General features: G+C 41.7%; 1 protein-coding gene across 2 annotated transcripts in view; it reads right to left on the reverse strand.

Annotated features, from left to right (window-relative positions):
- nrxn3a (neurexin 3a) overlaps window positions 1-23,393 on the reverse strand; it is a 197,829-nt gene that overhangs the window by 99,493 nt on the left and 74,943 nt on the right. For both annotated transcript variants that reach the window (XM_085379217.1, XM_085379218.1), the window contains one exon: window positions 350-643. In XM_085379217.1, coding sequence (XP_085235343.1) covers window positions 350-643 — 294 coding nt within the window. The remainder of the gene's footprint in view (window positions 1-349; window positions 644-23,393) is intronic.

The raw sequence follows: 23,393 nt of genomic DNA on the forward strand, positions 1-23,393 counted from the left end.
TGATCTGTGATAATCTAATATGCAATGTGTTATTAAGATAAACAGCAAATCTAATTTTAAATGAACTACTCCTCTTAAACAAATGGTCACAAAGCTAGAAAATTTTATTGTCTACAACAGTGGTTCCCGAAGTGGGGATTTTTCTTGTAAAACAAAGAGGGCCCTAGCAAACACACTTTGGGAACGACTTGTCTACAACAGCCTCGCAAACACAGGTGAATTTGTTGGTTTGCCATTCTCACCAGGTGGTGACCTTGATGTCAAGACACATCAGTCCTTTCAAACTGTTTTCAGTCAAGCATTTTTTAAAACAGAAATTATCAAGTGACTGAGGAGATTATGAACTGACCTTGGTGTTCTTTTGGCTCCGTGCAGCATCTTTGCGCTCTTGGGGTTTGCCATGGGTAAAGAGGATGAGTCCATTGGGCTCAGTCGTACGGAAATCGAAAGAGATGGATCCCATCCGCTTGGTGTTCCACTTGGGGAGACTGATATAGGCCTCAGGGGTTTCAAAAGAAATTGGGTCAAGGGTGGCCACATTTTCACACTTGTAGGATACCTCACCCTGGATTTTCATCTTGGGGTCCACAATTCGAGCCAGACGGGACAACTCAAGACGGATGTCATTATTCTTATACACTACCTGCAATAAGGCAAGAGCAGGATTAATGACTCTTTTATTTAGGATTAACATGAGATACACATTTAATAACTTCCAACAATTACTAAATTAATAAAATTAATTCAGTAAAATAAAGACTGTAAAATAAGAAAATCATCAATGTTGTGTCAGGAAGGACATTATTGGCTTTACATATCTCAGTAAAGCTTAGTGTGATAAATTGCAGAATACAGAGTTACTATATACCATACACACATTCCTATTTGGCATGTTGTTATTTAAAAACAAAGTATAAAGGAAAATGTTATTGAGTTCACATAAAATACAGGAACCAAAAATACTGATCATTCAGTTTGTCAGATATTTCGTTTCACAGACTGAGATCATCTCCATGTTCCCAGTGCGTTTCATACTTTACACTCTCAAGTCTCAGAGACCAGGTCAACTGTTCCATTTAACGGATTTCCTTAACGATTTTTATCCACTCATAGTTTGCTGGCAATTCTTTATTCAACAAGTTGTATTTTTCTTTTAATTTCAATTAATGAATTCTCAAAATAAACAACACTAAAATCTAAATCTGTGGAATGATTATTTATCTCTGTTACCACATCCAACCAGTAAGGATACACCACAGATTCAGGTATTTTACACTAGAACTGCAAAGTTATTAAAAAAGTGTTTTTCCAGGAGAATTCTCTCAAAAACAGAGCTATGGTGATGAACTGTGTTTTTCACATATTTAACCTTCTTTTTCCCACCTTCATTTAACATACATTTTGGAGAGACCTCTGTTTGATTGGCAGGCTAGAGAAATCCTAAGTGAAAGAATACAAATAAAATTAAAAATAAAATTAAAAAAAAAAAAAAAAGTCAGTTAAAATGACAATCAATCTAATTGAAACAGTTGCATGTTATGGACTTGGCCTCAAGGATTCGTAGTTTAGATTTAAAAGCACTTAATGAAATGAATTCAGTAATTTTCCTTCTGCAGTTCCAAGCCGAGGGTGCTAAATGGACAAAAGCTCTTTTACCAAGTTCAGTTCGGGCAAATGGAACAGAAAGCAACAAGTAACCATGCGGACGAAGAGAATACCGACCAGCACGTTTCATTACAAACAGGCAGCAACCCAAGTATCGCCTTATATATAAAACTGTATAAATGAGAGTTCCTCCGACTTACCAAAGCAGGCCGTCCTACCTGAGAGTATAACTCACAGTGGTGAGTCTGAAATTTACAGTTAGTGATGAACCTCAGAGAAGCACGATACACAGAATCAACCATTCGAAGACATTGAGCAGAAGCATTCATATATAGAATATCACCATAATCCAGCACATGCAAGAATGTTGCAGCAACAAGCCGCTTCTTTGTATTAAAAGAGAAACACAACTTGTTTTGAAAATAAAATCTCAGTTTTAACTTCAGGTTTTTCACAAGATTCTCTACATGTGGTTTGAAGGTGAGCGAGTCATCAATTAAGATTCCCAGATATTTATAGGTGTGAACCAACTCTTCAAGAGTGGTTACTGATGGGATTGTTTGGGCTCGTCTCCTTGATTTAGAAAACAACATGAGCTTTGTTTTGTCTGCGTTGAGAACAAGTTTAAGCTGAAGTAATGAGTGCTGGACAGCAAAAGAGGCTTTCTGCAAGGAGTCAGTGGCTTGGACAAGAGTTGAACCACAGCTGTAAATAACTGTATCATGAGCATAGAAGTGGGATGGCCTAGATCTTCTGAAATCCCCTTTATTTTAGCAGTGTTGAGGTGGAGAACTATATTTGCATGTACAGGATTTTGAGCTGTACACTGCACACTGCACATGGACGTTGCCTTATCATCGATTCAAGCCGAAAACCCATTGAATGGTTTCAGCTGGATGGGCTGCACAATCCTTCAGGAGTCTTGTCACTCACCATCTGGGCCTGCTCCTTTCCCTGGACGCAGTCTCTGAGCTGTGCCCTTGCTTTGTTAGCTGAGAAGGATGGGGGCAGATGGTCAGATGTAGTGGATGTTGCAGTTGCAGTGGTGTTGGGGTTGTTGTGTGCAGGAGACAGAAGATAGTGGTGCTGGAGCAGCCTCTCAAGAGGTGGAGGCATAGAGGTGTCATTGAAACAGGAGCATCAGTTGAAGTAGTCCGAGGGAGGACAGATATTAAAGCACAGCAGGCATTCCTGTGTGGCAACCCATCAAACCAGCTATAAAACAGGTTGAATTGACTGGATTTGCACTCATTGATGGCTGCTCTTCTGTGAGTGACCCTTGATGCTCCCGATTTACTCTCTGCTTCTCTTTTATACTCCACCTTTGGCCGCATCTATCGCCCTTTCAGTTGGTGTTGAAAATACCTTCTTTATCGCTGACTTGAATGTCTGCGTTTCTGGTGAAGGATTTCTTTAATGTCCAGGGCTTATTCTTGGGAAAACAGCAAACAGTCCTTACTAGAATCAAAATGTCCCTACAGAAGCTGATGTAGGTTGTGAAGGTGTCACAACCAGCACAGTCCAGTCTGTGCACTCAAAACAAACCCTGAAAGACTTGTTGGCCTCTGGTGATGATGTGTGAAAATTCCCTTGGTGCATAGTGCAGTCTAAGAACAACAGCAGTTCAATATCCTGACTGCAGATCACATCGTTCACTGTAACATGTCTGACGTGACACAATCGATCATTTACAAGCACAAATCCAACCTTTGCTTTTGCTACTCATCTTCCGATCTCTATTTGTTTGCATAACAGTGCAAATAGAGCAAAAAATCAACAAAAAGGTAAAAACACAAATGCTAACAGAGATTTTAACCTTTGAAATGCATCAGAAAATAGACTGAGAGTTTGCTGCACGTAATTGAAAATGTCCTGAAATAGAAAAATGCACAAAATCATCACATTTTAAACGATGGAACTCATGAATGTTTGATATATGTGATGGAAGGATATATATGATTTTCCTCTGCTGATAGACTAAATCAGTGAATGAAGTTTGTATTAACAAGTTTAACAGCAGTACAGGATATTTAGTATCTGTTGAGTTTGTTGTCAAAGTACTGAAATTCTGTTGTTTAAACATGTAATGGTACTATTTCTCTGTGCATTTTGTTTAAAAAACAAAAAAGAAGTGATGTGTTGGACCCACATCATTTAATGATGTATGGTCCACAGCTGCAGTTCACTTTATCAGTCCCACAGACAGAAAATAAAACAACCCACAGAAATACAGTGTACATCTTTCTCCATAAGGCGTGTGTGCGACATACACTGTTTCTGCCATGGGCCAGTCTAAATGCTGTCAATAACAATGGGAGGACGGCGTCACGGAGGGGTGTGTGTGAGTAAATTGAAATCTGCTCAAGTGGAAAATTGAAGGCCTTTTTTCTCCTTCTAATTCTCTGGGCAGAAAAAAACACCCTCTGTCCGTCTATATTTTGGCCACATACATACACTAAACAAACACACCCTCTCCTCCATTTCATTCTCCTATATTAATGCTTCTGCTCTTGCTGGTTGTTCGGCTTCTGTTGGATTGTAGAAATGGAGTTGGAGTGGGTGGATTGGGGGGACTGGCTGAGATTATCATTAATCCATAAACAGACATTAGAGTATATCAAGTTGTCCCTTAAGGTGCAGAGGGACTAGATAGAAAACAGTCTGTCTCTCTTTTCATTTGTTGCCTTTCCTCCTCTTTTTGTTATATCCATCCTCCCCTTACTCACCCGAGCTACCTCATCCCCCCATCTCTCAGCAAGAAGCAGCCATTTCTTCTCCCACTCAGACTGAGCATAAATACCTAGAGCCGCTGAACAGGTCGATCATTCACTCCAAAATAAAAGCTTCAATAAAAATAGTAGTCCCTTCAAGCTCACTGACAACATGAAAGAAAAGGCCAAGTGAAAATTTGTCCCCTGAGACTAAGAAAACTTGCAGCATTTTCACATAAATACGAACAAAACCTGCATTGCTGCGTCAGTGCCTTACTGTTGTGATGGTGTTTAATCTTTACTCTTCTTATTATTACGAAAAAAGCTTTGAAGCACTTTATTATTGTAGCCCACTAACAGAAAAGAGACTGTTTGTTTTTTTTAAACCAATACAAAGCATTTAAATTGTGTTACATTGTTTATGAAACCTGAAAATGTATCAAAACTGTGCATCATTTTCTAATGAAAAGAAAGACAGCAAAGTTACTGTTATTTATAGGACTGTTTTTCCATCCACCAGATTACTTGTCTAAGGTTAAATTCATAGTTAGGCCTTCTTCCCTTGACATTACATTTTCGTTCATCTTGAATACCTAAATAGACACCTTTAAACAAAATAAATACAAATATTCTCACAAATATTTTGCAGCCCATCCAGGACATCTATGCTCCAGTTTTGGTGAGTGAAACTGATTGCATTTCACAAACTAATTACTTAGCTCTAGTTAGCAGGTATAATATGGCCGCAGCAGATGGCCCCGCCCCTCCCTGAGCCTGGTTCTGCTGGAGGTTTCTTCCTGTTAAAAGGGAGTTTTTCCTTCCCACTGTCCCCAAAGTGCTTGCTCATAGGGGGTCATATGATTGTTGGGTTTTTCTCTGTATCTATTATTGTAGGATCTACTGTACAATGTAAAGCACCTTAAGGAGACTGTTGTTGTGATTTGGTGCTGTATAAATAAAATTGAATTGAATTGAATTAATATATACGTCTGTATTCATGATCACTGAGTTTAAAGATGAACAAACCTTTAAAAAAGTGTTTGTTCAGTATTGGTAAGAGAACCAGTATATGCCACATGTTTTGAGCACATATTGGAGTTTTTTTTAGCATCGTTTCCCGGAGGCTCACGGAGTTTCTCCACAAGAGCAATTACATCGATCCCTCAGTGCAGACAGGTGACATTCCTGGAGTACCTGGCTGCTTAGAGCACACAGCTCATTAGAGAAACCCGGGAGAACAGGGATGACTGTGGCTGGATTTGGCCAACGCATATGGATCAATTCCACACAGGTTGGTTGATCTTGCACTACACCGCCACCATGTCCCTGGTAAAATCAAGACCTCGTCCTGGATTATTGTGACAATTTCAGACTGAGGGTCACTTCTGGGGAAGTAACATCCAACTGCCATCGGCTGGAAAAAGGGAGAATAACTGGTTGCACCTCACAATCATGTCTTCCAGTGAAGAGTTTGGGGAAGCTTTTCGACACATCTCTGAACAACTCCACCACCATCCAGAAGTCCACCAAAGAACTGGATAGCTGGCTCACTAAGGTTGACAAGTCAGGCCTGCCAGTAGATTCAAGGCCTGGCTTTACCAGCACTCTATCCTACCACATGTCCTGTGGCCTCTGCTTGTTTACTCAGTTCCAGTGTCAACTGTGGAGTCCCTCGGGAGGAGAATTAATAGCTTTCTGCACAAATGGTTGGGCTTCCCCCACTGCAGTGCAGCGCTTTATGGAACCAGTAACACCTTGCAGCTCCCATTTAGTAGTCTCACAGAAGAATTTAAGGTGGCATGCACTAGAGAAGTCCTTCAGTATTGGGACTCCAGGGACCAGAAAGTGTCAGCAGCGGGTATTGAGGTGAGAACAGAGAGGAAGTGGAGAGGAGAGAGAGGAGTGGAGGTGGCAGAGTCATACCTCAGGCAGAAGGAGCTGGTGGGGACGCTGGCCACCGGGACAGCTGGCTTGGGTATTTTCCCAAAGACCCAAATGGGGAAGGCCCGAGGGAAGGAGAGACACCAGCTAATTCAGGAAGAGGTCCGATTAAGTAAGACAGTGGGGCTGAGGCAAAGTGGGAGAACATCTTACAGCAAAAGGTAACCTGGACAAACATCACTGAGGCAGACCTCTGTCCATTTCCTTGTTCAGGCTGCATATGATGCCTTACCAATCCCAGTCAACCTCCATGTCTGTGTCAATAGTGAAACACCAGCATGTCAGCCATGCTCTGGAACGGGATCCTTGCAACACGAGTAGCTGAAAGTACAAAGTCCCTGCAGAAAGTCGCTACCGCTGGCACCGTGACCAGGTGCTGAAGGCGGTTTCAGAAAGCATAAGCAACACCATCACTCCTGGCAAACACCATATTGCCCAAAAGACAAGAATTGCATTTGTTAAAGCTGGAGAGGAGACCTGTCAGCAGCAAAGAATACGGTCAGGTCTGCTCTATACAGCCTCAGACTGCCAGCTGCAAGCTGACCTAAGGAAGCAGTTGAAGTTCCCTCAGCACATCACTGAAACATCACTTTGGCCAGACATAATTATTGTCTCAGAGGCAACAAAACAGCTTATTGTCCTCAAACTCACCATGTCCTGGAAGGAGCATATGGAAGAGTCAAATGAAAGGAAATGCGCCAAGTACCAGGAGCTGGTAGAGAAGTTCTGGGAAGGGGCTGGAAGGCGTAATATGAGCGAATACAGGTGGGCTGCAGAGCCTTTGCATGATGCTCACTCTGCAAAGTCCTAAACCAACTGGACCTAACAGGAGTGGCTAGGAAGAGGGCCATCTGGTCTGTATGTGAAGGCGCAGAGAAAGCCACAAGGTGATTGTGGATAAAGAGGGCTGGTCCATGGGTGGCTGCTGCTGGGACGCAGGCTGGGGTCTGATCAACCTTAGCTGGGTTGTCTGGGCGAGACTGTCTTATGTTGAAAGACCCGACACACCCCATTGAGCCCAGGTTACATCACTGATGATGCCTCTCAGCGCATCCAAAAAGGTATCTTGCACACACATATATGTGAACAAGTTCTTAATGTGGTTAATGTTTCCTCTCCTGTTGCACCCTTGCTGGTGAAAAATGTGATCATGTAGGTAGAGGAGAAGGGGGGTGTAACGGGGAGAAGGGGATAAGGATGGAAGGCGTAGCTGAGGATTTGACAAATTACTTTCAGGTCCTGCCACCTCTGAACAATAATACCAAAAAGGCATTTGAAAATATAAAGAGAGCTTTATCAACACACTGCAGATGCAGGCTGCAGGTTAACGCGAGAATGAAGCATAAGCAGACACTGATAGCAGACCGAGGAATACCTAATCATATCAGACATGTGATAAATACATAATATACACACAAGCATATATAAAAATGCTTGAGTATGTTTTAGTTTGACAGAGAGAAAATAATGAAAAATGTTAGACAATGGTTAGATGAAAGGAAACCATCAATGCAGTATCCCCTCCACCAGACTTCCACCGTGCACATCATTACACATGTATGCACACACGCACTTATCAGTGTCTGAGAAAAAACAACATAACACAATATTTAATTTACCTTTTAGATTGCCCGCTAATATAGCTACCACAATTTTCTGGTATCATTCACTAAGAAATACCACAAGATTGGAAGTAACACAATTTTCTCCAAGAAAAAAGAAAACAATTCACAGTAAAACATTATGTATGCTTTCAGAAGCTTACAACAAAGCAGCAATGATGCAAAGGTATACTGGAAAGGTTGGAAAGGCCCAGCTGCTTAAATCTTTTTGGTAGGAGCACAAGCTTTGTGCTAACCCTGGGAAGTGACTGCTGCAATAATGACAGACTCACTGTAAATAAAACCCTGTAATCTTACAGTAAGTTTTACACTATTTTTTAAATACATGAAACTCCTGTCAAATAGACTGTAAGTACACCTTCAAACAAACTGAATCATCTAAACTTTTTTTAGGTTTACATCCAATAAATTCACAATTGTGTGTGACATGACATCTTAATTTGTACTTGATATAATCTGGTGAGGGTAACTGCCTCACTAGATTGCATCTAGGATGAAACAGATGTTTGGCATTTCCACAAGGAGACTCTGTGGAATAGTGATGAAGTACAGGACAGTACTCAAAGAAAAAGTGAGATACCTATGGCGTTATTTTTGTGCCACTATTCTGAGCGCATGTAAAAACAATTTGCAGGTGCAAGTGTTGCATTTTGAGGAGAAATTTATTTTGAGCGAAGAAAAGCTAAATTTGAAATTAAAAAACTAAAAACTCGTTGCTGCGTGCAAAAAATGTATTTCAGTGTTTGCTATTATCCACACACACACACACACAACAGCAGCCCCTCTTGCTCAGTTTTTGCATTTGCGCTCGCTCGCAATGTGTCGCTCGCGCTCTCAACATTTCTGCCCGTGCGCGCTCAACTCTTTCTCTACACCGTTATATTTGTGCCACAGAAGAAGAAAAAACTACACAATTTATATGCCACAAATCCCACAAAACAAACACTGAAAGAAATTACAGAACTTCAACTCGACAGCATCATTAATAAAAAAAAAATACACAATTTATCTTACAGAGACTGCAATCTAAACACAATGACGAGTCTTAAACAGTACAAGTTTCTCATTTCTCATTACAGCAATTAAAGACTGGACAGGAAACATCACCAACGACTCTTACATCATAAATAACACCTTCAGACAATTTCATTATGAAATATATAAAGATATGATGATATATATGATTTCAAATAAACAGACAAGTTTATCAATAACATCACATTACTGTCACTGTCAAAGGAAGAGGCAGACATCTGAGACTCCCCACTGACATCCACAGAAGATGAGAGAGCAAAAATTGTCAAACAATAAAGCTCCTGATGGATGTCCCCCTGAAATTTCTGTCTCCGCTTTTTGTTAAAATGCCAGATGAAATTAAAAATAGCCAGTTCATTCCATATCATGTGAATACAGCACTAATTTCAGACCCTATTCACTGCTCCAGTTACAGAGCTATTTCCTTAATTAACACGGACGTCACAATAATCAGCAAAGCTCTAACAACCCGCATTGAATCAGTTATCTCCTTTCCCATTCACCCAGACCGAACAGACATTCTTTAAATAATACACGTAGACTTTTCAACCTCGTACATCTCTCTCACCAAAGTAACCATAAAACAACGATCTTCTCAGAATGCAGAAGAAGCATTTGACAAAGTAAACGGCACATTTCTTATGGAAACACTCATTTATCCAATGGATCAAAACACTCTACAATTAAACATTGAACCATTAGCAGCAGCAATCCATCAGAACATTAACATCACAGGCATTCACACCAATAATGTAACACATGAACTAAGTTTATATGCAGATGATGCACTCCTGTTCCCAACAAATCAGTTGAAGAACTAATCCAAATCATTAAAACATACTCCCAAATCATATACAAGATCAATTACTTGTTCACAATGATCCTTATTCAACCCACAACAGCTTTTTTTCACCACTCTGGACACAGTAATAACATCATTCGACTGAAAAAACAAAAAAACTCCCCAGGAGCATCTTCCTTGGAGGGTTCGACCCGAGGTTGCGGTCATGGCCTATTAAGGGCTCTGTTGGCTCTTAGGTGATGGTTTCCTCGTGGCTGCATGCAGCGGGGCTAGGGGAGGGTCTGTGCTGACAGACGTGGGTTACTGACCTGGTAGCCTGGCTGTCCCTGGGTGGGTCTGGGAGAGGTGTGAGGTTCTGGGGCGCTCCGTCTCTGGGCTGGGGCCCTGGCTGGGCCTTGGGGCTTGGGTCCTGGTTGGTGTGTTGCTGGGGTTGTGGGCGGGTGGGTGTATGGGGGCCCAGCCCTGGCGCAGGATGCCACCAGTGCATCGAGCCACCATGGGGGCTCTTCAACTGGTGGGGGAGGTTGTTACACCTTGCAGGAGCTCTCCTCTCTCCAGGAACTCACTCTGCAGGAGGGGGAGATACAGGAGAGGTGGAGGAAGCTCTCAGCCTGGGCGTCTATTGACTTGTGTAGTCTGGAAGATGAGTGGATGACGGGGTGGGTGCAGTTCTCTGTGGTGGGGTCGGGTGGGCTGTCCTGGGCTCTCTGCTGAACTGGGCCCCGGTCCGGATGGGCCTGGGCCCCCTTTCCCTGGCGGGTTGCAGAGTATGGGGGTGCCTACTGGGGACAGCGGGGGTCAGCGGTCACTTGCCCCTCCCTTCCTTCCTTCCCCATCTCCAGCTGCCTCCCTCTTCCCGCTCCACCACAACCACCCACACATGCAGGGCCTTGGGGTAAAGGTGTGTCACCAGGGTGCAGAGGAGGCTACCCCCCCCCCCCCCCCCCCCCGTCCCCTTCTGGCTGCTTCTGCCTCAATTTTATCCCACAACTTAGACATTCACATTACTCACACTCTCATTACACATACATATAGGATCTTGGGGGTGGGCACGCTACACGGACTCCAAATTACCATCAGGGTGTACACCCCACCCCTGGCGTTGTTGCCCACGTCTCAATTTTAAATACACGTAGACATTGAGGGCTATCAGGAGGGGCTATGTGCTTACCTGCTGCTCTCTGGCAGGTAGCTCCATGCCCTCCTGGGTTTTAAATGCACCTTAGAACACACATGCATCAACACTACAATGAGCGGGTGGAGGGAGGTTTGGAGTCTTCACACACCCCCATTCTCTGCGGCCTGCTGGAGCGGGGGGGCTGGGAGGAGGAGTCAGCCGTCCGACTGCGGTCTGGGGTGTGGGGCCTCCCTGCTGCTGCGGAGTCGGGGCGGTCTGCTTCTCCCCACCGCAGGGAAAAGGGTAACACCACCTGGGTCTGGGTGCAGTTCCCCCCTCCAGGGGCAAGGGTACCTAGACCCGGTTTGTAGAGTACGCTTGGGGAGTGTGATCGTGTGTACAGCGTCTCTTTATGTCTGTCTCCACGTTGGTTGAGTGCTGAGTAATTGCATATGAGAGCATGAGGGTGGGAATGGATGTTTGTATCTGTGTGTGCCTGTATGTCTGTGTCTATATGTCAGGTTGGGTATCAGACGCCACCTCTCTGGGGACATCTCAGGCCCTCCAAGGTTGGAGGCCTATCTCCCCCCACCACCACTTCCCCTGCCAGTGGCGGACTCCCTCAGACATTGGTGCGTTGGTGGTTCTTTGTGTCCAGGGATGGGCGTCCAGGTACACACCGGCTCACTCCTTGGTGGCTGCTTATCGGGGCCTGGAGCCTGGGGCTCGCTTTTTCTTTCTCAACACGTGATCCAGGTGATTGATAGATGTATTTTTTGTCTGTTTGTTTTGTTTGTTTTTTTGTTTTTTGCCCTTTATCCCCGTCCCTCTTCCCCGCTGTTTCTCTTTCCCTCTTTCTTTCTCCCCTTTCTTTTCCCCAGTCAAGTCTTTACCCGTATTTAGCAAGTGAAAATAAAATAAACAATAAAAGGTGAATCAAATAGACCATTACGGCAAGGCTGGGATGGTCCATTTGGTAAAGTAAATCCGTTGGGCATCTTTCGCCACCTTTAGACAATAATTCTGATGCAAAAGAGCCAAACGGGACAGGCAAAAAAAAAAAAAAAAAAAAACTAAAATAAATAAATAATAAATAATAAAACTAACATTACACCAGTCAAAACTCTAAGGAGCCCTAGATGCACCAAATCTCCACCACTACTTAGTCAACCAACTACAACACCTCATCAAATGGATGCATTCAACCCATCACCTTCATCCATGGCTGGACATCGAACAATCTGATTGTAAAGACATATTAATCCAAAATCTACCATTCATCAACAATACAATTAGACATTACAACTGCTTTAAAAGCCCGCCAATAGCAACAACTCTGACAGCCTGGTGGAAGACGAGCAAAATCAAAAAGAACTCAAACACCCATATGGAACAACCCTTCAGTGCAAATGAATGACCCCTGGCAGGCATTAAATGGAAAGAAAAAGGCATCACACACCTCTGCCACATTTGTGATTAGAATCATTTCTTAACACTTCAACAGCTCATTGACAGGAAACAGTTTCTTCAGTATAACCTACTAAAACACTCCATCAAAGCAAAAATGAGTATCAATGACACTCAGCTAAGACAACTACCACTACTGGACAGCATCAACAAAACAGCGCAGACACAAACACACTCTCGAAGCTAAATAAACTAATATTCTCTAATGATAATGCACCTCACACGCCAATCAACAAATGGGAAAAAGACCTGATATACCCCTCTGTCTGTTTACCTCGCAATCTGGAAGAACTAAACATAATGCAGATCAAAACAGCCCTGCTTGTGTCCCTGACTATCACCAAGAACAATACTGCCCAACTGGAAAAACAGGACAAAGATCAGCACATCACAATGGCTAGACCTCACACAACAATCATCAATACATAAGAAAACTCTACAACTGAGCTGATGCCACAGCATTAGGGAAACAGGGTTTAACTAAAACAAGGAATATTGGGACCCCCCACCCCGGCCTAAAAAACCCCCCCAAACAAACAGACAAACAAACAAACAAACAAACCAGGAAATAACTGCCAAGAGTTGAAAACAATGTAACCTAACATATAAGCCACATGTGTAACCCATATGTTTTTTGCTTTTGCTGGTTATTTAGTAAATCAGCAGCTCTGCCTGTCTGTACTGCTTTTGTTTTGTTTTGTTTTGTTTTGTTTTGTTTTGTTTTGTTTTGTTTTGTTTTGTTTTGTTTTGTTTTGTTTTGTTTTGTATGCACTACTTGGTGAATTAATGAAAAAAAAAGTTTTATTTCAGTCCAGTTCAGCTGGGATCATTTTTACTGCAGTCACAGAAATCCTAAACAGGAGGGAGAGAAGGAGTCCCACTGCATCACAGCACGTAAATATAAGAAAGTACGGTGGATTTAAGTAAACATGTTCTTGGTGTGTATAACTAACCTTGGTTCCAAACCAAGAACATCCTCCCATATCCCTAAGAACTACAATGCCGATACAAAAGCCAGAAGAGCTGAGAAAAAATCAAAAATAGTACAAATCACCCAGGACTCAATTTAATAGAGCATCAGTGGGGTACACTGGAACAATATCAGTGTATGGAGGCCTCGCTCTGCAACCCACATGACCCAAGATGCCAACAGATGGCACACACCACAGGACATCCCTCATGGTATTCCAAGTGCTGCTAAAAAAGTGCTAGATCGGCGATTGGGCTGCTTTTTGGGTATCGTCTCCAAAAGATTAGACTTTTTTCTGTAAGAATTCAGGGGGAGGTGAATTTAAACTTCCCTTGAAACTCGAAACCCCTGATATTCTAACATTTGTGAGGGGCAGCAAATCAAAGTGGCATCCTCCAGGCAGAGGATGAACTGAAGGGCTGCACCAAGAAGGTAAATAAGGGCGATTTGGATCCATGAATCATGCACATCACCAACTGTAGTACATCCTGAAAAGTTTGTAATAACTTCCCTTTTATAAATTCTACCACTGCAGTTCATATGATTAAGATATCCTTTTCCTTTGTTACTGCACATGCACCAACCAGCATGCTGCCTGCTGTAACCCACAATTTCCTTCAGGATTGATAAAGTATTTTTGATTCTGATATCCAACATTTCCTCCTGAAATAATCTGCAATGAATTCGACCAAAGACGACCCACGAATTGTTCAAAAAGTTGCAACCAGTGTTATCCATCTCTGGTTAGCTTTGGAACCTTTGACATCTATGTATTTAACGCCGTGACCAGGCTTCAGTCAGCGCTGGATCATTAGACTAAGCTCGTTAGTACAGGTAAGAAGATCGTGTGCTCTTTCAGATGCCCTTTTGGTTACCTTCTCTCTCCTTTGTTGTCTTTTGCACCTGGAGGTGGAGAGGAAAACACAGGAGCTGAACCACGAGCGGGGAATTAATGCACAAGTGCAGAGTGTCGCCTTTTTTCACATCGCCATACAGCACTATCGGGAGTCGGGAGAAATGACCACGGGGAGCCACGGCCTAAGGATTTCACACTGAACTGTCATTGTTTTTGCACTGTAAATAAATTTACTGTCTCATTGCAAAGGAGATCTGCGTTCAAGTCCGCTCCATCCACACTCGATGACAACACCAGATTAATTTACTGCATTATCTGGCTTGCTCTCACTCACAGTAGAGAATTGTCTACAATTATTAAAGACAAAATTATTATTTTAAACTACATAAAATTAGGGAAAAAAACTTAAGTTCAGAAAGAATATAATAAATATAATAGCAATGTGTAATATAGCTGTTATAACGTGATTAATTAGAGTAACAAAGACATATTTCCACTGGAAAATACTGTCATTGCTGATCCCATTCAGTGCTCAGTCTGTGAGCTCATCCTTTGTGTTTCTTTCTTGGCTACAGTACACGGGAAAGCCAGAAGCCTCCGTGTGAGTGGTTGAGGAGGTGTAATGACAACGACAATTATAGCAATTATGTGTTATTGTAGGCCATTATGTATTTTGTAGGTTTTGAGATGTAGGCTTTCTTTGTAATTGCTGGCTTATAAAAGGCATAAAAATAATAGTCCCCCCAGTTGCAGGAGCTACCACAGGCAACCAGTACCTGGTGCCATGGTAACAAAGCATTTATCCATAATGCTGCTCAGTGGATGGCGAGGACAAGAGCATCGGGAACAGGCAAATTAGCATTAATGGCAAGGAGTGGAGGACAAGAAGGTGCTGGACAGCAGACAGAGGGAGAGCTGGTGGGTACTACAGATATGTGGGTGGGTCTGTGATTAAGAGGTGGGCAGAATACAGAATGCATGTGACTTTATGTCTTTCCTGTAGTTCAATTCAATTCAATTTTATTTATATAGCGCCAAATCACAACAAAAGTCGCCTCAAGGCGCTTCATAGATACAGAGAAAAACCCCAACAATCATATGACCCCCTATGAGCAGCACTTTGGCGACAGTGGGAAGGAAAAACTGGCTGAGGGAGGGGCGGGGCCATCTGCTGTGATTGGTTGGGGTGAGAGAAGGAAGACAGGATAAAGACATGCTGTGGAAGAGAGACAGAGGTTAATAACAGATATGATTCAATGCAGAGAGGTCTGTTAATACATAGTGAGTGAGAAAGGTGACTGGAAAGGAAAAACTCAGTGCATCATGGGAATCCCCCGCAGCCTACGTCTATTGCAGCATAACTAAGGGAGGATTCAGGGTCACCTGGTCCAGCCCTAACTATATGCTTTAGCAAAAAGGAAAGTTTTAAGCCTAATCTTAAAAGTAGAGATAGTGTCTGTCTCCTGAATCCAAACTGGAAGCTGGTTCCACAGAAGAGGGGCCTGAAAACTGAAGGCTCTGCCTCCCATTCTACTTTTAAATACTCTAGGAACAACAAGTAGGCCTGCAGAGCGAGAGCGAAGTGCTCTAATAGGGTGATATGGTACTACAAGGTCATTAAGATAAGATGGGGCCTGATTATTTAAGACCTTGTATGTGAGGAGCAGGATTTTGAATTCAATTCTGGATTTAACAGGAAGCCAATGAAGGGAAGCCAAAACAGGAGAAATCTGCTCTCTCTTTCTAGTCCCTGTCAGGACTCTTGCTGCAGCATTTTGGATTAGCTGAAGGCTTTTCGGGGAGTTTTTAGGACTTCCTGATAATAATGAATTACAGTAGTCCAGCCTGGAAGTAATAAATGCATGAACTAGTTTTTCAGCGTCACTCTGAGACAGGATATTTCTAACTTTAGAGATGTTGCACAAATGGAAGAAAGCAGTCTTACATATTTGTTTAATATGTGCGTTGAAGGACATGTCCTGGTCAAACATGACTCCAAGGTTCCTCACAGTGTTACTGGAGGCCAAGGTAATGCCATCCAGAGTAAGAATCTGGTTAGATACCATATTTCTAAGCTTTTCAGGGCCGAGTACAATAACCTCAGTTTGATCTGAATTAAGAAGCAGAAAGTTAGCGGCCATCCAGGTCTTTATGTCTTTAAGACATTCCTGCAGTTTAACTCATTGGTGTGTGTTATCTGGCTTCATGGACAGATAGAGCTGGGTGTAATCTGCATAGCAGTGAAAATGTATGCTATGTCTTCTAATGATGCTGCCTAAGGGAAGCATGTATAATGTAAACAGAATTGGTCCTAGCACTGAACCCTGTGGAACTCCATAATTAACCTCAGTGTGTGAAGAGGACTCTCCATTTACATGCACAAACTGGAGTCTATTAGATAGATATGATACAAACCACTGCAGCACAGTACCTGTAATACCTGCAGCATGTTCTAATCGCTCTAATAGGATATTATGGTCGACAGTATCGAACGCTGCACTGAGGTCTAACAGGACAAGCACAGAGATGAGTCCACTGTCAGAGGCCATAAGAAGATCATTTGTAACCTTCACTAAAGCTGTTTCTGTGCTGTGATGAGCTCTGAAACCTGACTGAAACTCTTCAAATAAACCTCTGCAGATGATCTGTTAGCTGTTTGACAACTACTCTTTCAAGGATGTTTGATATGAAAGGAACGTTGGAGATTGGCCTATAATTAGCTAAGACTGCTGGGTCTAGAGATGCTTTTTGAGTAAAGGTTTAACTACAGCCAGCTTGAAGGCCTGTGGTACATAGCCGATCATTAGAGATAGGTTGATCATATTTAAGATCGAAGAATTAATTAATGGCAGGACTTCTTTGAGCAGTTTTGTAGGAATGGGGTCTAAAAGACACGTTGATGGTTTGGAGGAAGTAATTATTGAAGTTAACTCAGAAAGATCAATTAGAGAAAAAGAGTCTAACTTAACATCAATGGTACTAAGAGTAGCTGTAGATAATATTACATCTGTGGGATGATTATTGGTAATTTTTCCTCTAATGATAAGAATTTTATTTGTGAAGAAGTTCATGAAGTCATTACTAGTTAATGTTAAAGGGATTGTTGGCTCAACAGAGCTCTGACTGTTTGTCAGCATGGCTACAGAGCTGAAGAGAAACCTGGGGTTGTTCTTATTTACTTCAATCAGTGATGAATAGTAAGATGTTCTGGCTTTGCGGAGCGCTTTCTTATAAAGCAGCAAACTATTTCTCCAGGCTAAATGATGATCCTCTAAATTTGTGACACGCCATTTCCTCTCCAGATTACGAGTCATCTGCTTTAGGCTACGTGATGGAGAATTATACCACGGAGTCAGGTACTTCTGATTAGAGACCTTAGTTTTCACAGGAGCTACAGTATCCAGAGTCGTACGTAGTGAGGAGGTAAAATTATTAACAAGATGATCGACCTCTGTTGGAGCAGCGTTCAGATAGCTGCTCTGCTCTGTGTTGGTACAGGGCACATTCATTGAGGAATGTACCACTGAACGACACAGGAAATGATTCCTGCCTGTGACCTTCTCTCTGTACAATTCATCCAGTTAAAGTACAAGTACACGCTACAATAGTTACACTGTTAATATCTGCACATCCTCTACAGAGAAAATTACAGTTAATGTGATAAAAAGGACACCTCATTGTCAATCTTATCTATTTAATTTTGTGTAATATACTGGGATATTTATAATTAGAGCCATTTGGATTTATTAGAGCTATTTTGTTATCATTTGTAACATTTTTATATATTGTAATATTCAATTTAGTTTAGGGTCTGTTGTTGCTGTCTGGGAGCAACTGTGACCACATCATTTCTTCTGGGATTAACTAAGCATTCTGATTCTGATAAACTGTAGTCAACAGGATGTATGAAATGATTATATATATATATAATAAAGAAATGACCTGTTTTGAAAGTGTTTTTGTTGTTTTACCTACATTACACTCAATCCAGTTCTTTTTAGCTACTTAAAGTATTTTTATAGAAATGTAATGCGTTGTTTGTTGTAATTTCTGCTGCCCTCTTGGCCAGATCTCTCTTGGAAAAGACATTTTTAATTACACTTTGTTACCCATATAAATAAAAGCTATATAAAAGCCTTTTCGCCAACAAAGTATTTACAGCTTCTGCATTATAGCAGGAATGATGTTTCTGGCTTAAAATAACTTAAAATGCTACAGAGGCTTTCACGAAAGATATGTTTGACAAGTGTTTCACAGGTTGTAAGACAACAAGTCATTTAAATAAAATATAGTGATGGGATTTCCAGCTCATTTTAGAGAGCCGGCTCTTTTGGCCCCCAACCAGCTCTAAAGGTTGTTTTGTTGCTTTAATTAATTTATTATTAACAACAATATAAAATTATGCACAAAATGAATTACTAATGTAAAAAAAAGTGTTTTTATTTATATATGTTTATATATAAATATATGCGATGGCCCCTAGAGACAAAACATGTACAAACTCCAAAACACATTTCTAGCATGAACTGAACTGATAACGACTGTGTTTAGTCTGTTCTTCCCATTCCATGCAAAGCCACCTGGGTTGGCTGGTAGACTGTTTACTTAGCCTGGCAGGGCGAAGGACACTGTCTCAGCTGAACTATGGACACGCACACACACACTACTGATACTGATAAGCACTCACTGACGCATCACCCTCCCTACCCCGGATCCAACGCCACCTCCAACGCTTGCCTCCCCTCTGATGTGGACATCGGGTCAGTTGGATGCGCAGTCAAAAGATTGCAGCGGTCCCAGATCAGATGTACACACTGGAACACTTTCCCTTGTTGCTTGTCTGTGTTTATTGTGCTATGGCGTGTGCTTTTTTTGTGCAGAGGAGTTTTTTTGTTTCCTGTTCTCGTGCTGTCCTGCCATGGAAGCACAGCATGAGTGGAGGTCTCTTTTTTTTTCCTCTTGTACCTTCCCGTTGTTATGTACCTTTCAGTGTTTTTCTGCAACGCTACCGATCTCCGACTTGTAATCCCATGTGATGTCTGTGTTATGTGTGTAAGGTCGGGTGGGGGGTCCCAACCTGCATGTGACAAATAAAGCTTTGATTGATTGATTGATTGATTGATTGATTGATTGATTGATTGATTGATTGATTGATTGATTGAACTTTCAAAACAGAGCTACCTAGATCACTTAAATTACACAATTGAAAGCATATGTGTATTGTTCGTGTATTTATACACAAGCACTCACATATATTGAAATAATTTTAAAAAAAATGTTCATTTACCTGTTACTACCACACACCAAATCCGGTCGTTGGTACTTGCTGGCTTGTGTAGCCACTAGGTAACAAAAGCTCAACACTGCCCCCTAGCATCCTGGAGCACTTCTTCGGAGCTTGTACGTGCTTTGTCTCTAGGGGCCACCGTAAATATACTTTTATTTATTCACTCCACATAAAATGTAATAAATAAATCATATAATACAAAAAACAACTGTTTACATTTCAACTTTTAACAATTTAAATTTTCAGTTTCTTTCCTTTTACACAAATTTAAAGTGAAACAACACAAAACGCTGCAAACCACAACACAATTAAATATAAATATGAAAAAATATGAAAACAAACAGAAGATGCACATTCTCTGTCATATGGACCTGCATGAATAAACTTTCTGAATCCTTTATCATCTGCAACTAAAAATACTTGTGGATGATTACTACACCTTTCTAATCCCTGGCTCTCTTTCTCTCCCCCCCCCCCCCCCCCCCCCCCCCGGTCTGTTCCTGTACTACTGCGAGTGTAGCGCAAAGCACAAGGCTTGCGTGCGGAGTGAAGTGGGAAAAAAGTGCGAGAGGGTGAGAGAAAGAAGAAAAAAAAACACGGCTCCCAATAAGGATCCGGCTCACGTCGTTCACTTCAAAGAGTCGGCTCTAAAAGCCATTTCGTTTCGCGACCGACACATCACTAATAAAATAAAGGCAAAAACTTTTTGGCAAAAACCAGAAATCATTTTTAGGCAGATGATCACTTTTTGGCACCATCAGCTTAAACGGCCAGCACCAACTCCTCAGGCTCCACTTCTAAGTTTTCGGTTCTTCGTACAGTGGGAAAGCTGAACAATGTGCAGAGTGGCTGCTTTCAAGTAATATTTAAATATTTTAAATATAAGGGAAAGATGAGGTAAAAAGGTAGTTGCATGTGCTCAGATGTTTCTTTTGTGCACATGCAGGTACATATCCCTGTCTGCAACTGGACACTTCTTATGTTCTTGGAAACTAAGACTGTGATATTTGTCCGTTACTCTCATGTATAATATCACAGGAACAACGTTTTCTTGTCTCTCTAGGTAGTGAATGGACCTATGGGTCTGTGGGACCTTACATTTCCGTGTGGGAGTACACACGGAAATGTAAAGAAATATTTGAAGAGACAATGTAAAATGATTCTACCAGCAAAGGTTATAGAGCAAAACATAGCTTGGAGTATATTTTAGTTGTGCCAGTTACAGCTCTTGATCCGTTACTGCAGGAGTTACACTATTTGTTGACCATTCCATTTGTTCTGATCACCTTTAACAGCTATTCTTCTCAAAAGCCATAGTGTTCATGTTTAGAGTCGGTTCAAGTGGTGCGCAAATCTGGTCCTTCAGCTAAAGCCTTTGCAAAACATGGCCCCTGACTACAGCTTACAAAAGAAACTTGCTGTTGACCAATACAACGCTCACATTAGCAAAGAAACTCCACCAAATGATTGTGGACCGTACCAGTGTTTCCCACCCTAAATCAAAACTGGAAGTAGTTAATGTTCCTGCACGTCCTGTGGATGTACAGAAAAGGGAAATAGTAGCAAACCTCAGGCAGAGATGCTCAAAGATAAATCAACCACACAGTGCTAACTGCTTTTGGTTAAACTGCTGATCTGCCTGTTTCATAAAATTCTTCAAATCATGTTAAAAACAGCTTCAGCTTTGTGTTCAGAGTATTGTGTGCTTAGTATCATGAGCACTTTATGACTTAAGAGTCGACCATATATCCTAATAAAGAGGTTGCTTTAGTTTGCACTGAAGACATAACTGATGCTTATCCACTCCACTCTTATACTGATGCCTGTACACTGTGGTCGACGTATGGTTACACTGAAAAGCCATATTATTGTCTAAGGTATGTAATGTTATTTTTCTTTCTGACTAACCCTATAAAATACACACACACAAAATGCACTTATGGCTGCAACATATATACCTTATATTGTGTGTGCATCCAATTTCTGTTAACTCGCAGTTAAGTGAGTTAACAGAAATTGCCTACATCCCTAATACAGAAACGTACTGTAGTTAAAACTATTTGCTCCTTGTGCATCCCACATCGTTTACATGTAAAACTTGATTTATAAAGCTATATGCAGCCACACTGAGTTAACAATTCAAGATGGCAACAGTGAACATAAACAGTGGTTAAATGTTTAAGCTCTCCTGCCACTCAATAAAAAAGCACTGACACATCTGTGTACATGTCTCAGCACTGACTTCAAACACACACAAAAAGCACTGATCTATATTGCTAGTAAAGCCTTGTAAAGCTAGTAAGACCACTGATCAGTGGCCATGAGAACCATTCACAGAGAGTTGGGCTGCAATCACAATCACAGCAGACAACATAAGGCTTCAAAATAATTTAAAAGAACTAGTATGCAAAATATAAGTAGACATAATAGCAGAAATTTACTGTAGTATTCATAATTAATTTCATAATCATTAATTAATCATTCATAATTATATTTCCATTACTGTATAATCAGTTGGTATCACACCAACAGTCAGCACAGACAGACTGCTCAAGGAGGTAGAGCTGAATTATGACTTTCCAAGGTATTTATTATTATTATTAGTGTAACATGAGGCTTCATACCTACATATCGAGTGCATCCTGTTCCATGTTAGTGGCCAGTGAGCCAAACCATTACAGTGATGGCCACTGAAGCATCATCTTTGTGTCTGTGACCCGATGTCTGAGGCAGTTTGATGTGACGACCTGAGGACGTCCTTTACACTGTAATACTGCGGGCTGTGTTCTGCTGTTGTTACCTTATGCTTTGATCCTGTGTTTTCTGATGGAGAATAAAGGTTTTGATGATTTGGTTTATTTGTGAATGTGTGTGTCTGTCTGTCCCTGTGTGTACTTGTCGAGAGTGGTTAGTACAGAGAACTGCAAACATGACCAGCGTGACACAGAGCAGGAAGTAGGCCAGAAGGGGATTAAATAACTACTGTGCCCCCCCATCCCCCACCCCCTTCTCCTTGCAGCCATATGTGTATTCTGTGTCTGTGTGTGTGTGTGTGTGTGTGTGTGTGTGTGTGTGTGTGTGTGTGTGTAGTTGGTGAACACTGACAGAGAAAGCCAAGCCCCCACTGCCATATTACTCTTCCTCCAGTTAGTGCTGTGGTATGACATCACCTTAAGCAAACAATATTTGCAAGTGTATGTGACAAATACGTGTGTGTGTGTGTGTGTGTGTGTGTGTGTGTGTGTGTGTGTGTGTGTGTGTGTGTGTGTGTGTGTCAGTTTTTCTGTCTATTCTGCAAAATGTACCAGTAATCTACAATTTAATCATTTTTTATATAGTACCAAATCACAACAACGTTTCCCTTGAGAAACCTTGTTGTAAGGTGAAGACCCCACAGTAACACAGAGAACACGGCAACAATCAGACAACTGCCTTTGTGCAAGAATTTGGCAACAGTGAGAAGGAAAAACTCCTTTTTACCACAGCACAGTCAGACTCAGGCAGGGGCTGCAGGGTGAGGGAGGGAGACAGTACAAAAGACACGCTGTGGAAGTGAGAGAATGTGAATTGAGATGACTGAAGAAAAAAAAACACTCAGTGCATCACGGGAACTCCAGGCAGCCTCGGCTTACCAGAACTGATCCAGCCCTAACTATGCTTTACCAAAAAGGAAAGTTTCAAATTTAATCTTAAAAGTAGAGATAGAAGAAGGACCTGAAAGCTGAAGGCTCTGCCTCCCATTCTACTTTTAAAAGCCGAGGAACCAGCTGAAGGTCTGCGAAACTAACTGTTAAACGAAAAAGGGGGTTGGGGGGAGCTTTTAGTTAAGCTGATAATAATGAATGACGATACTCCAGCCAAGGAGTAACACTTGCATAAACTAGTTTTTCAGCATCACTCTCAGGCAGGATATTTCTCACTTAGAGATGTTGTGCAAATGCAAGAAAACACCTTCTAAAAGTAGCGGTGATGCTCTCTCT

The sequence above is a fragment of the Diplotaxodon limnothrissa genome, linkage group LG19 (genome assembly GCF_057381915.1).
Source record: "Diplotaxodon limnothrissa isolate DT_005_m linkage group LG19, D_limnothrissa_male_GT1.1, whole genome shotgun sequence".
Taxonomy (NCBI): Eukaryota; Metazoa; Chordata; class Actinopteri; order Cichliformes; family Cichlidae; genus Diplotaxodon; species Diplotaxodon limnothrissa.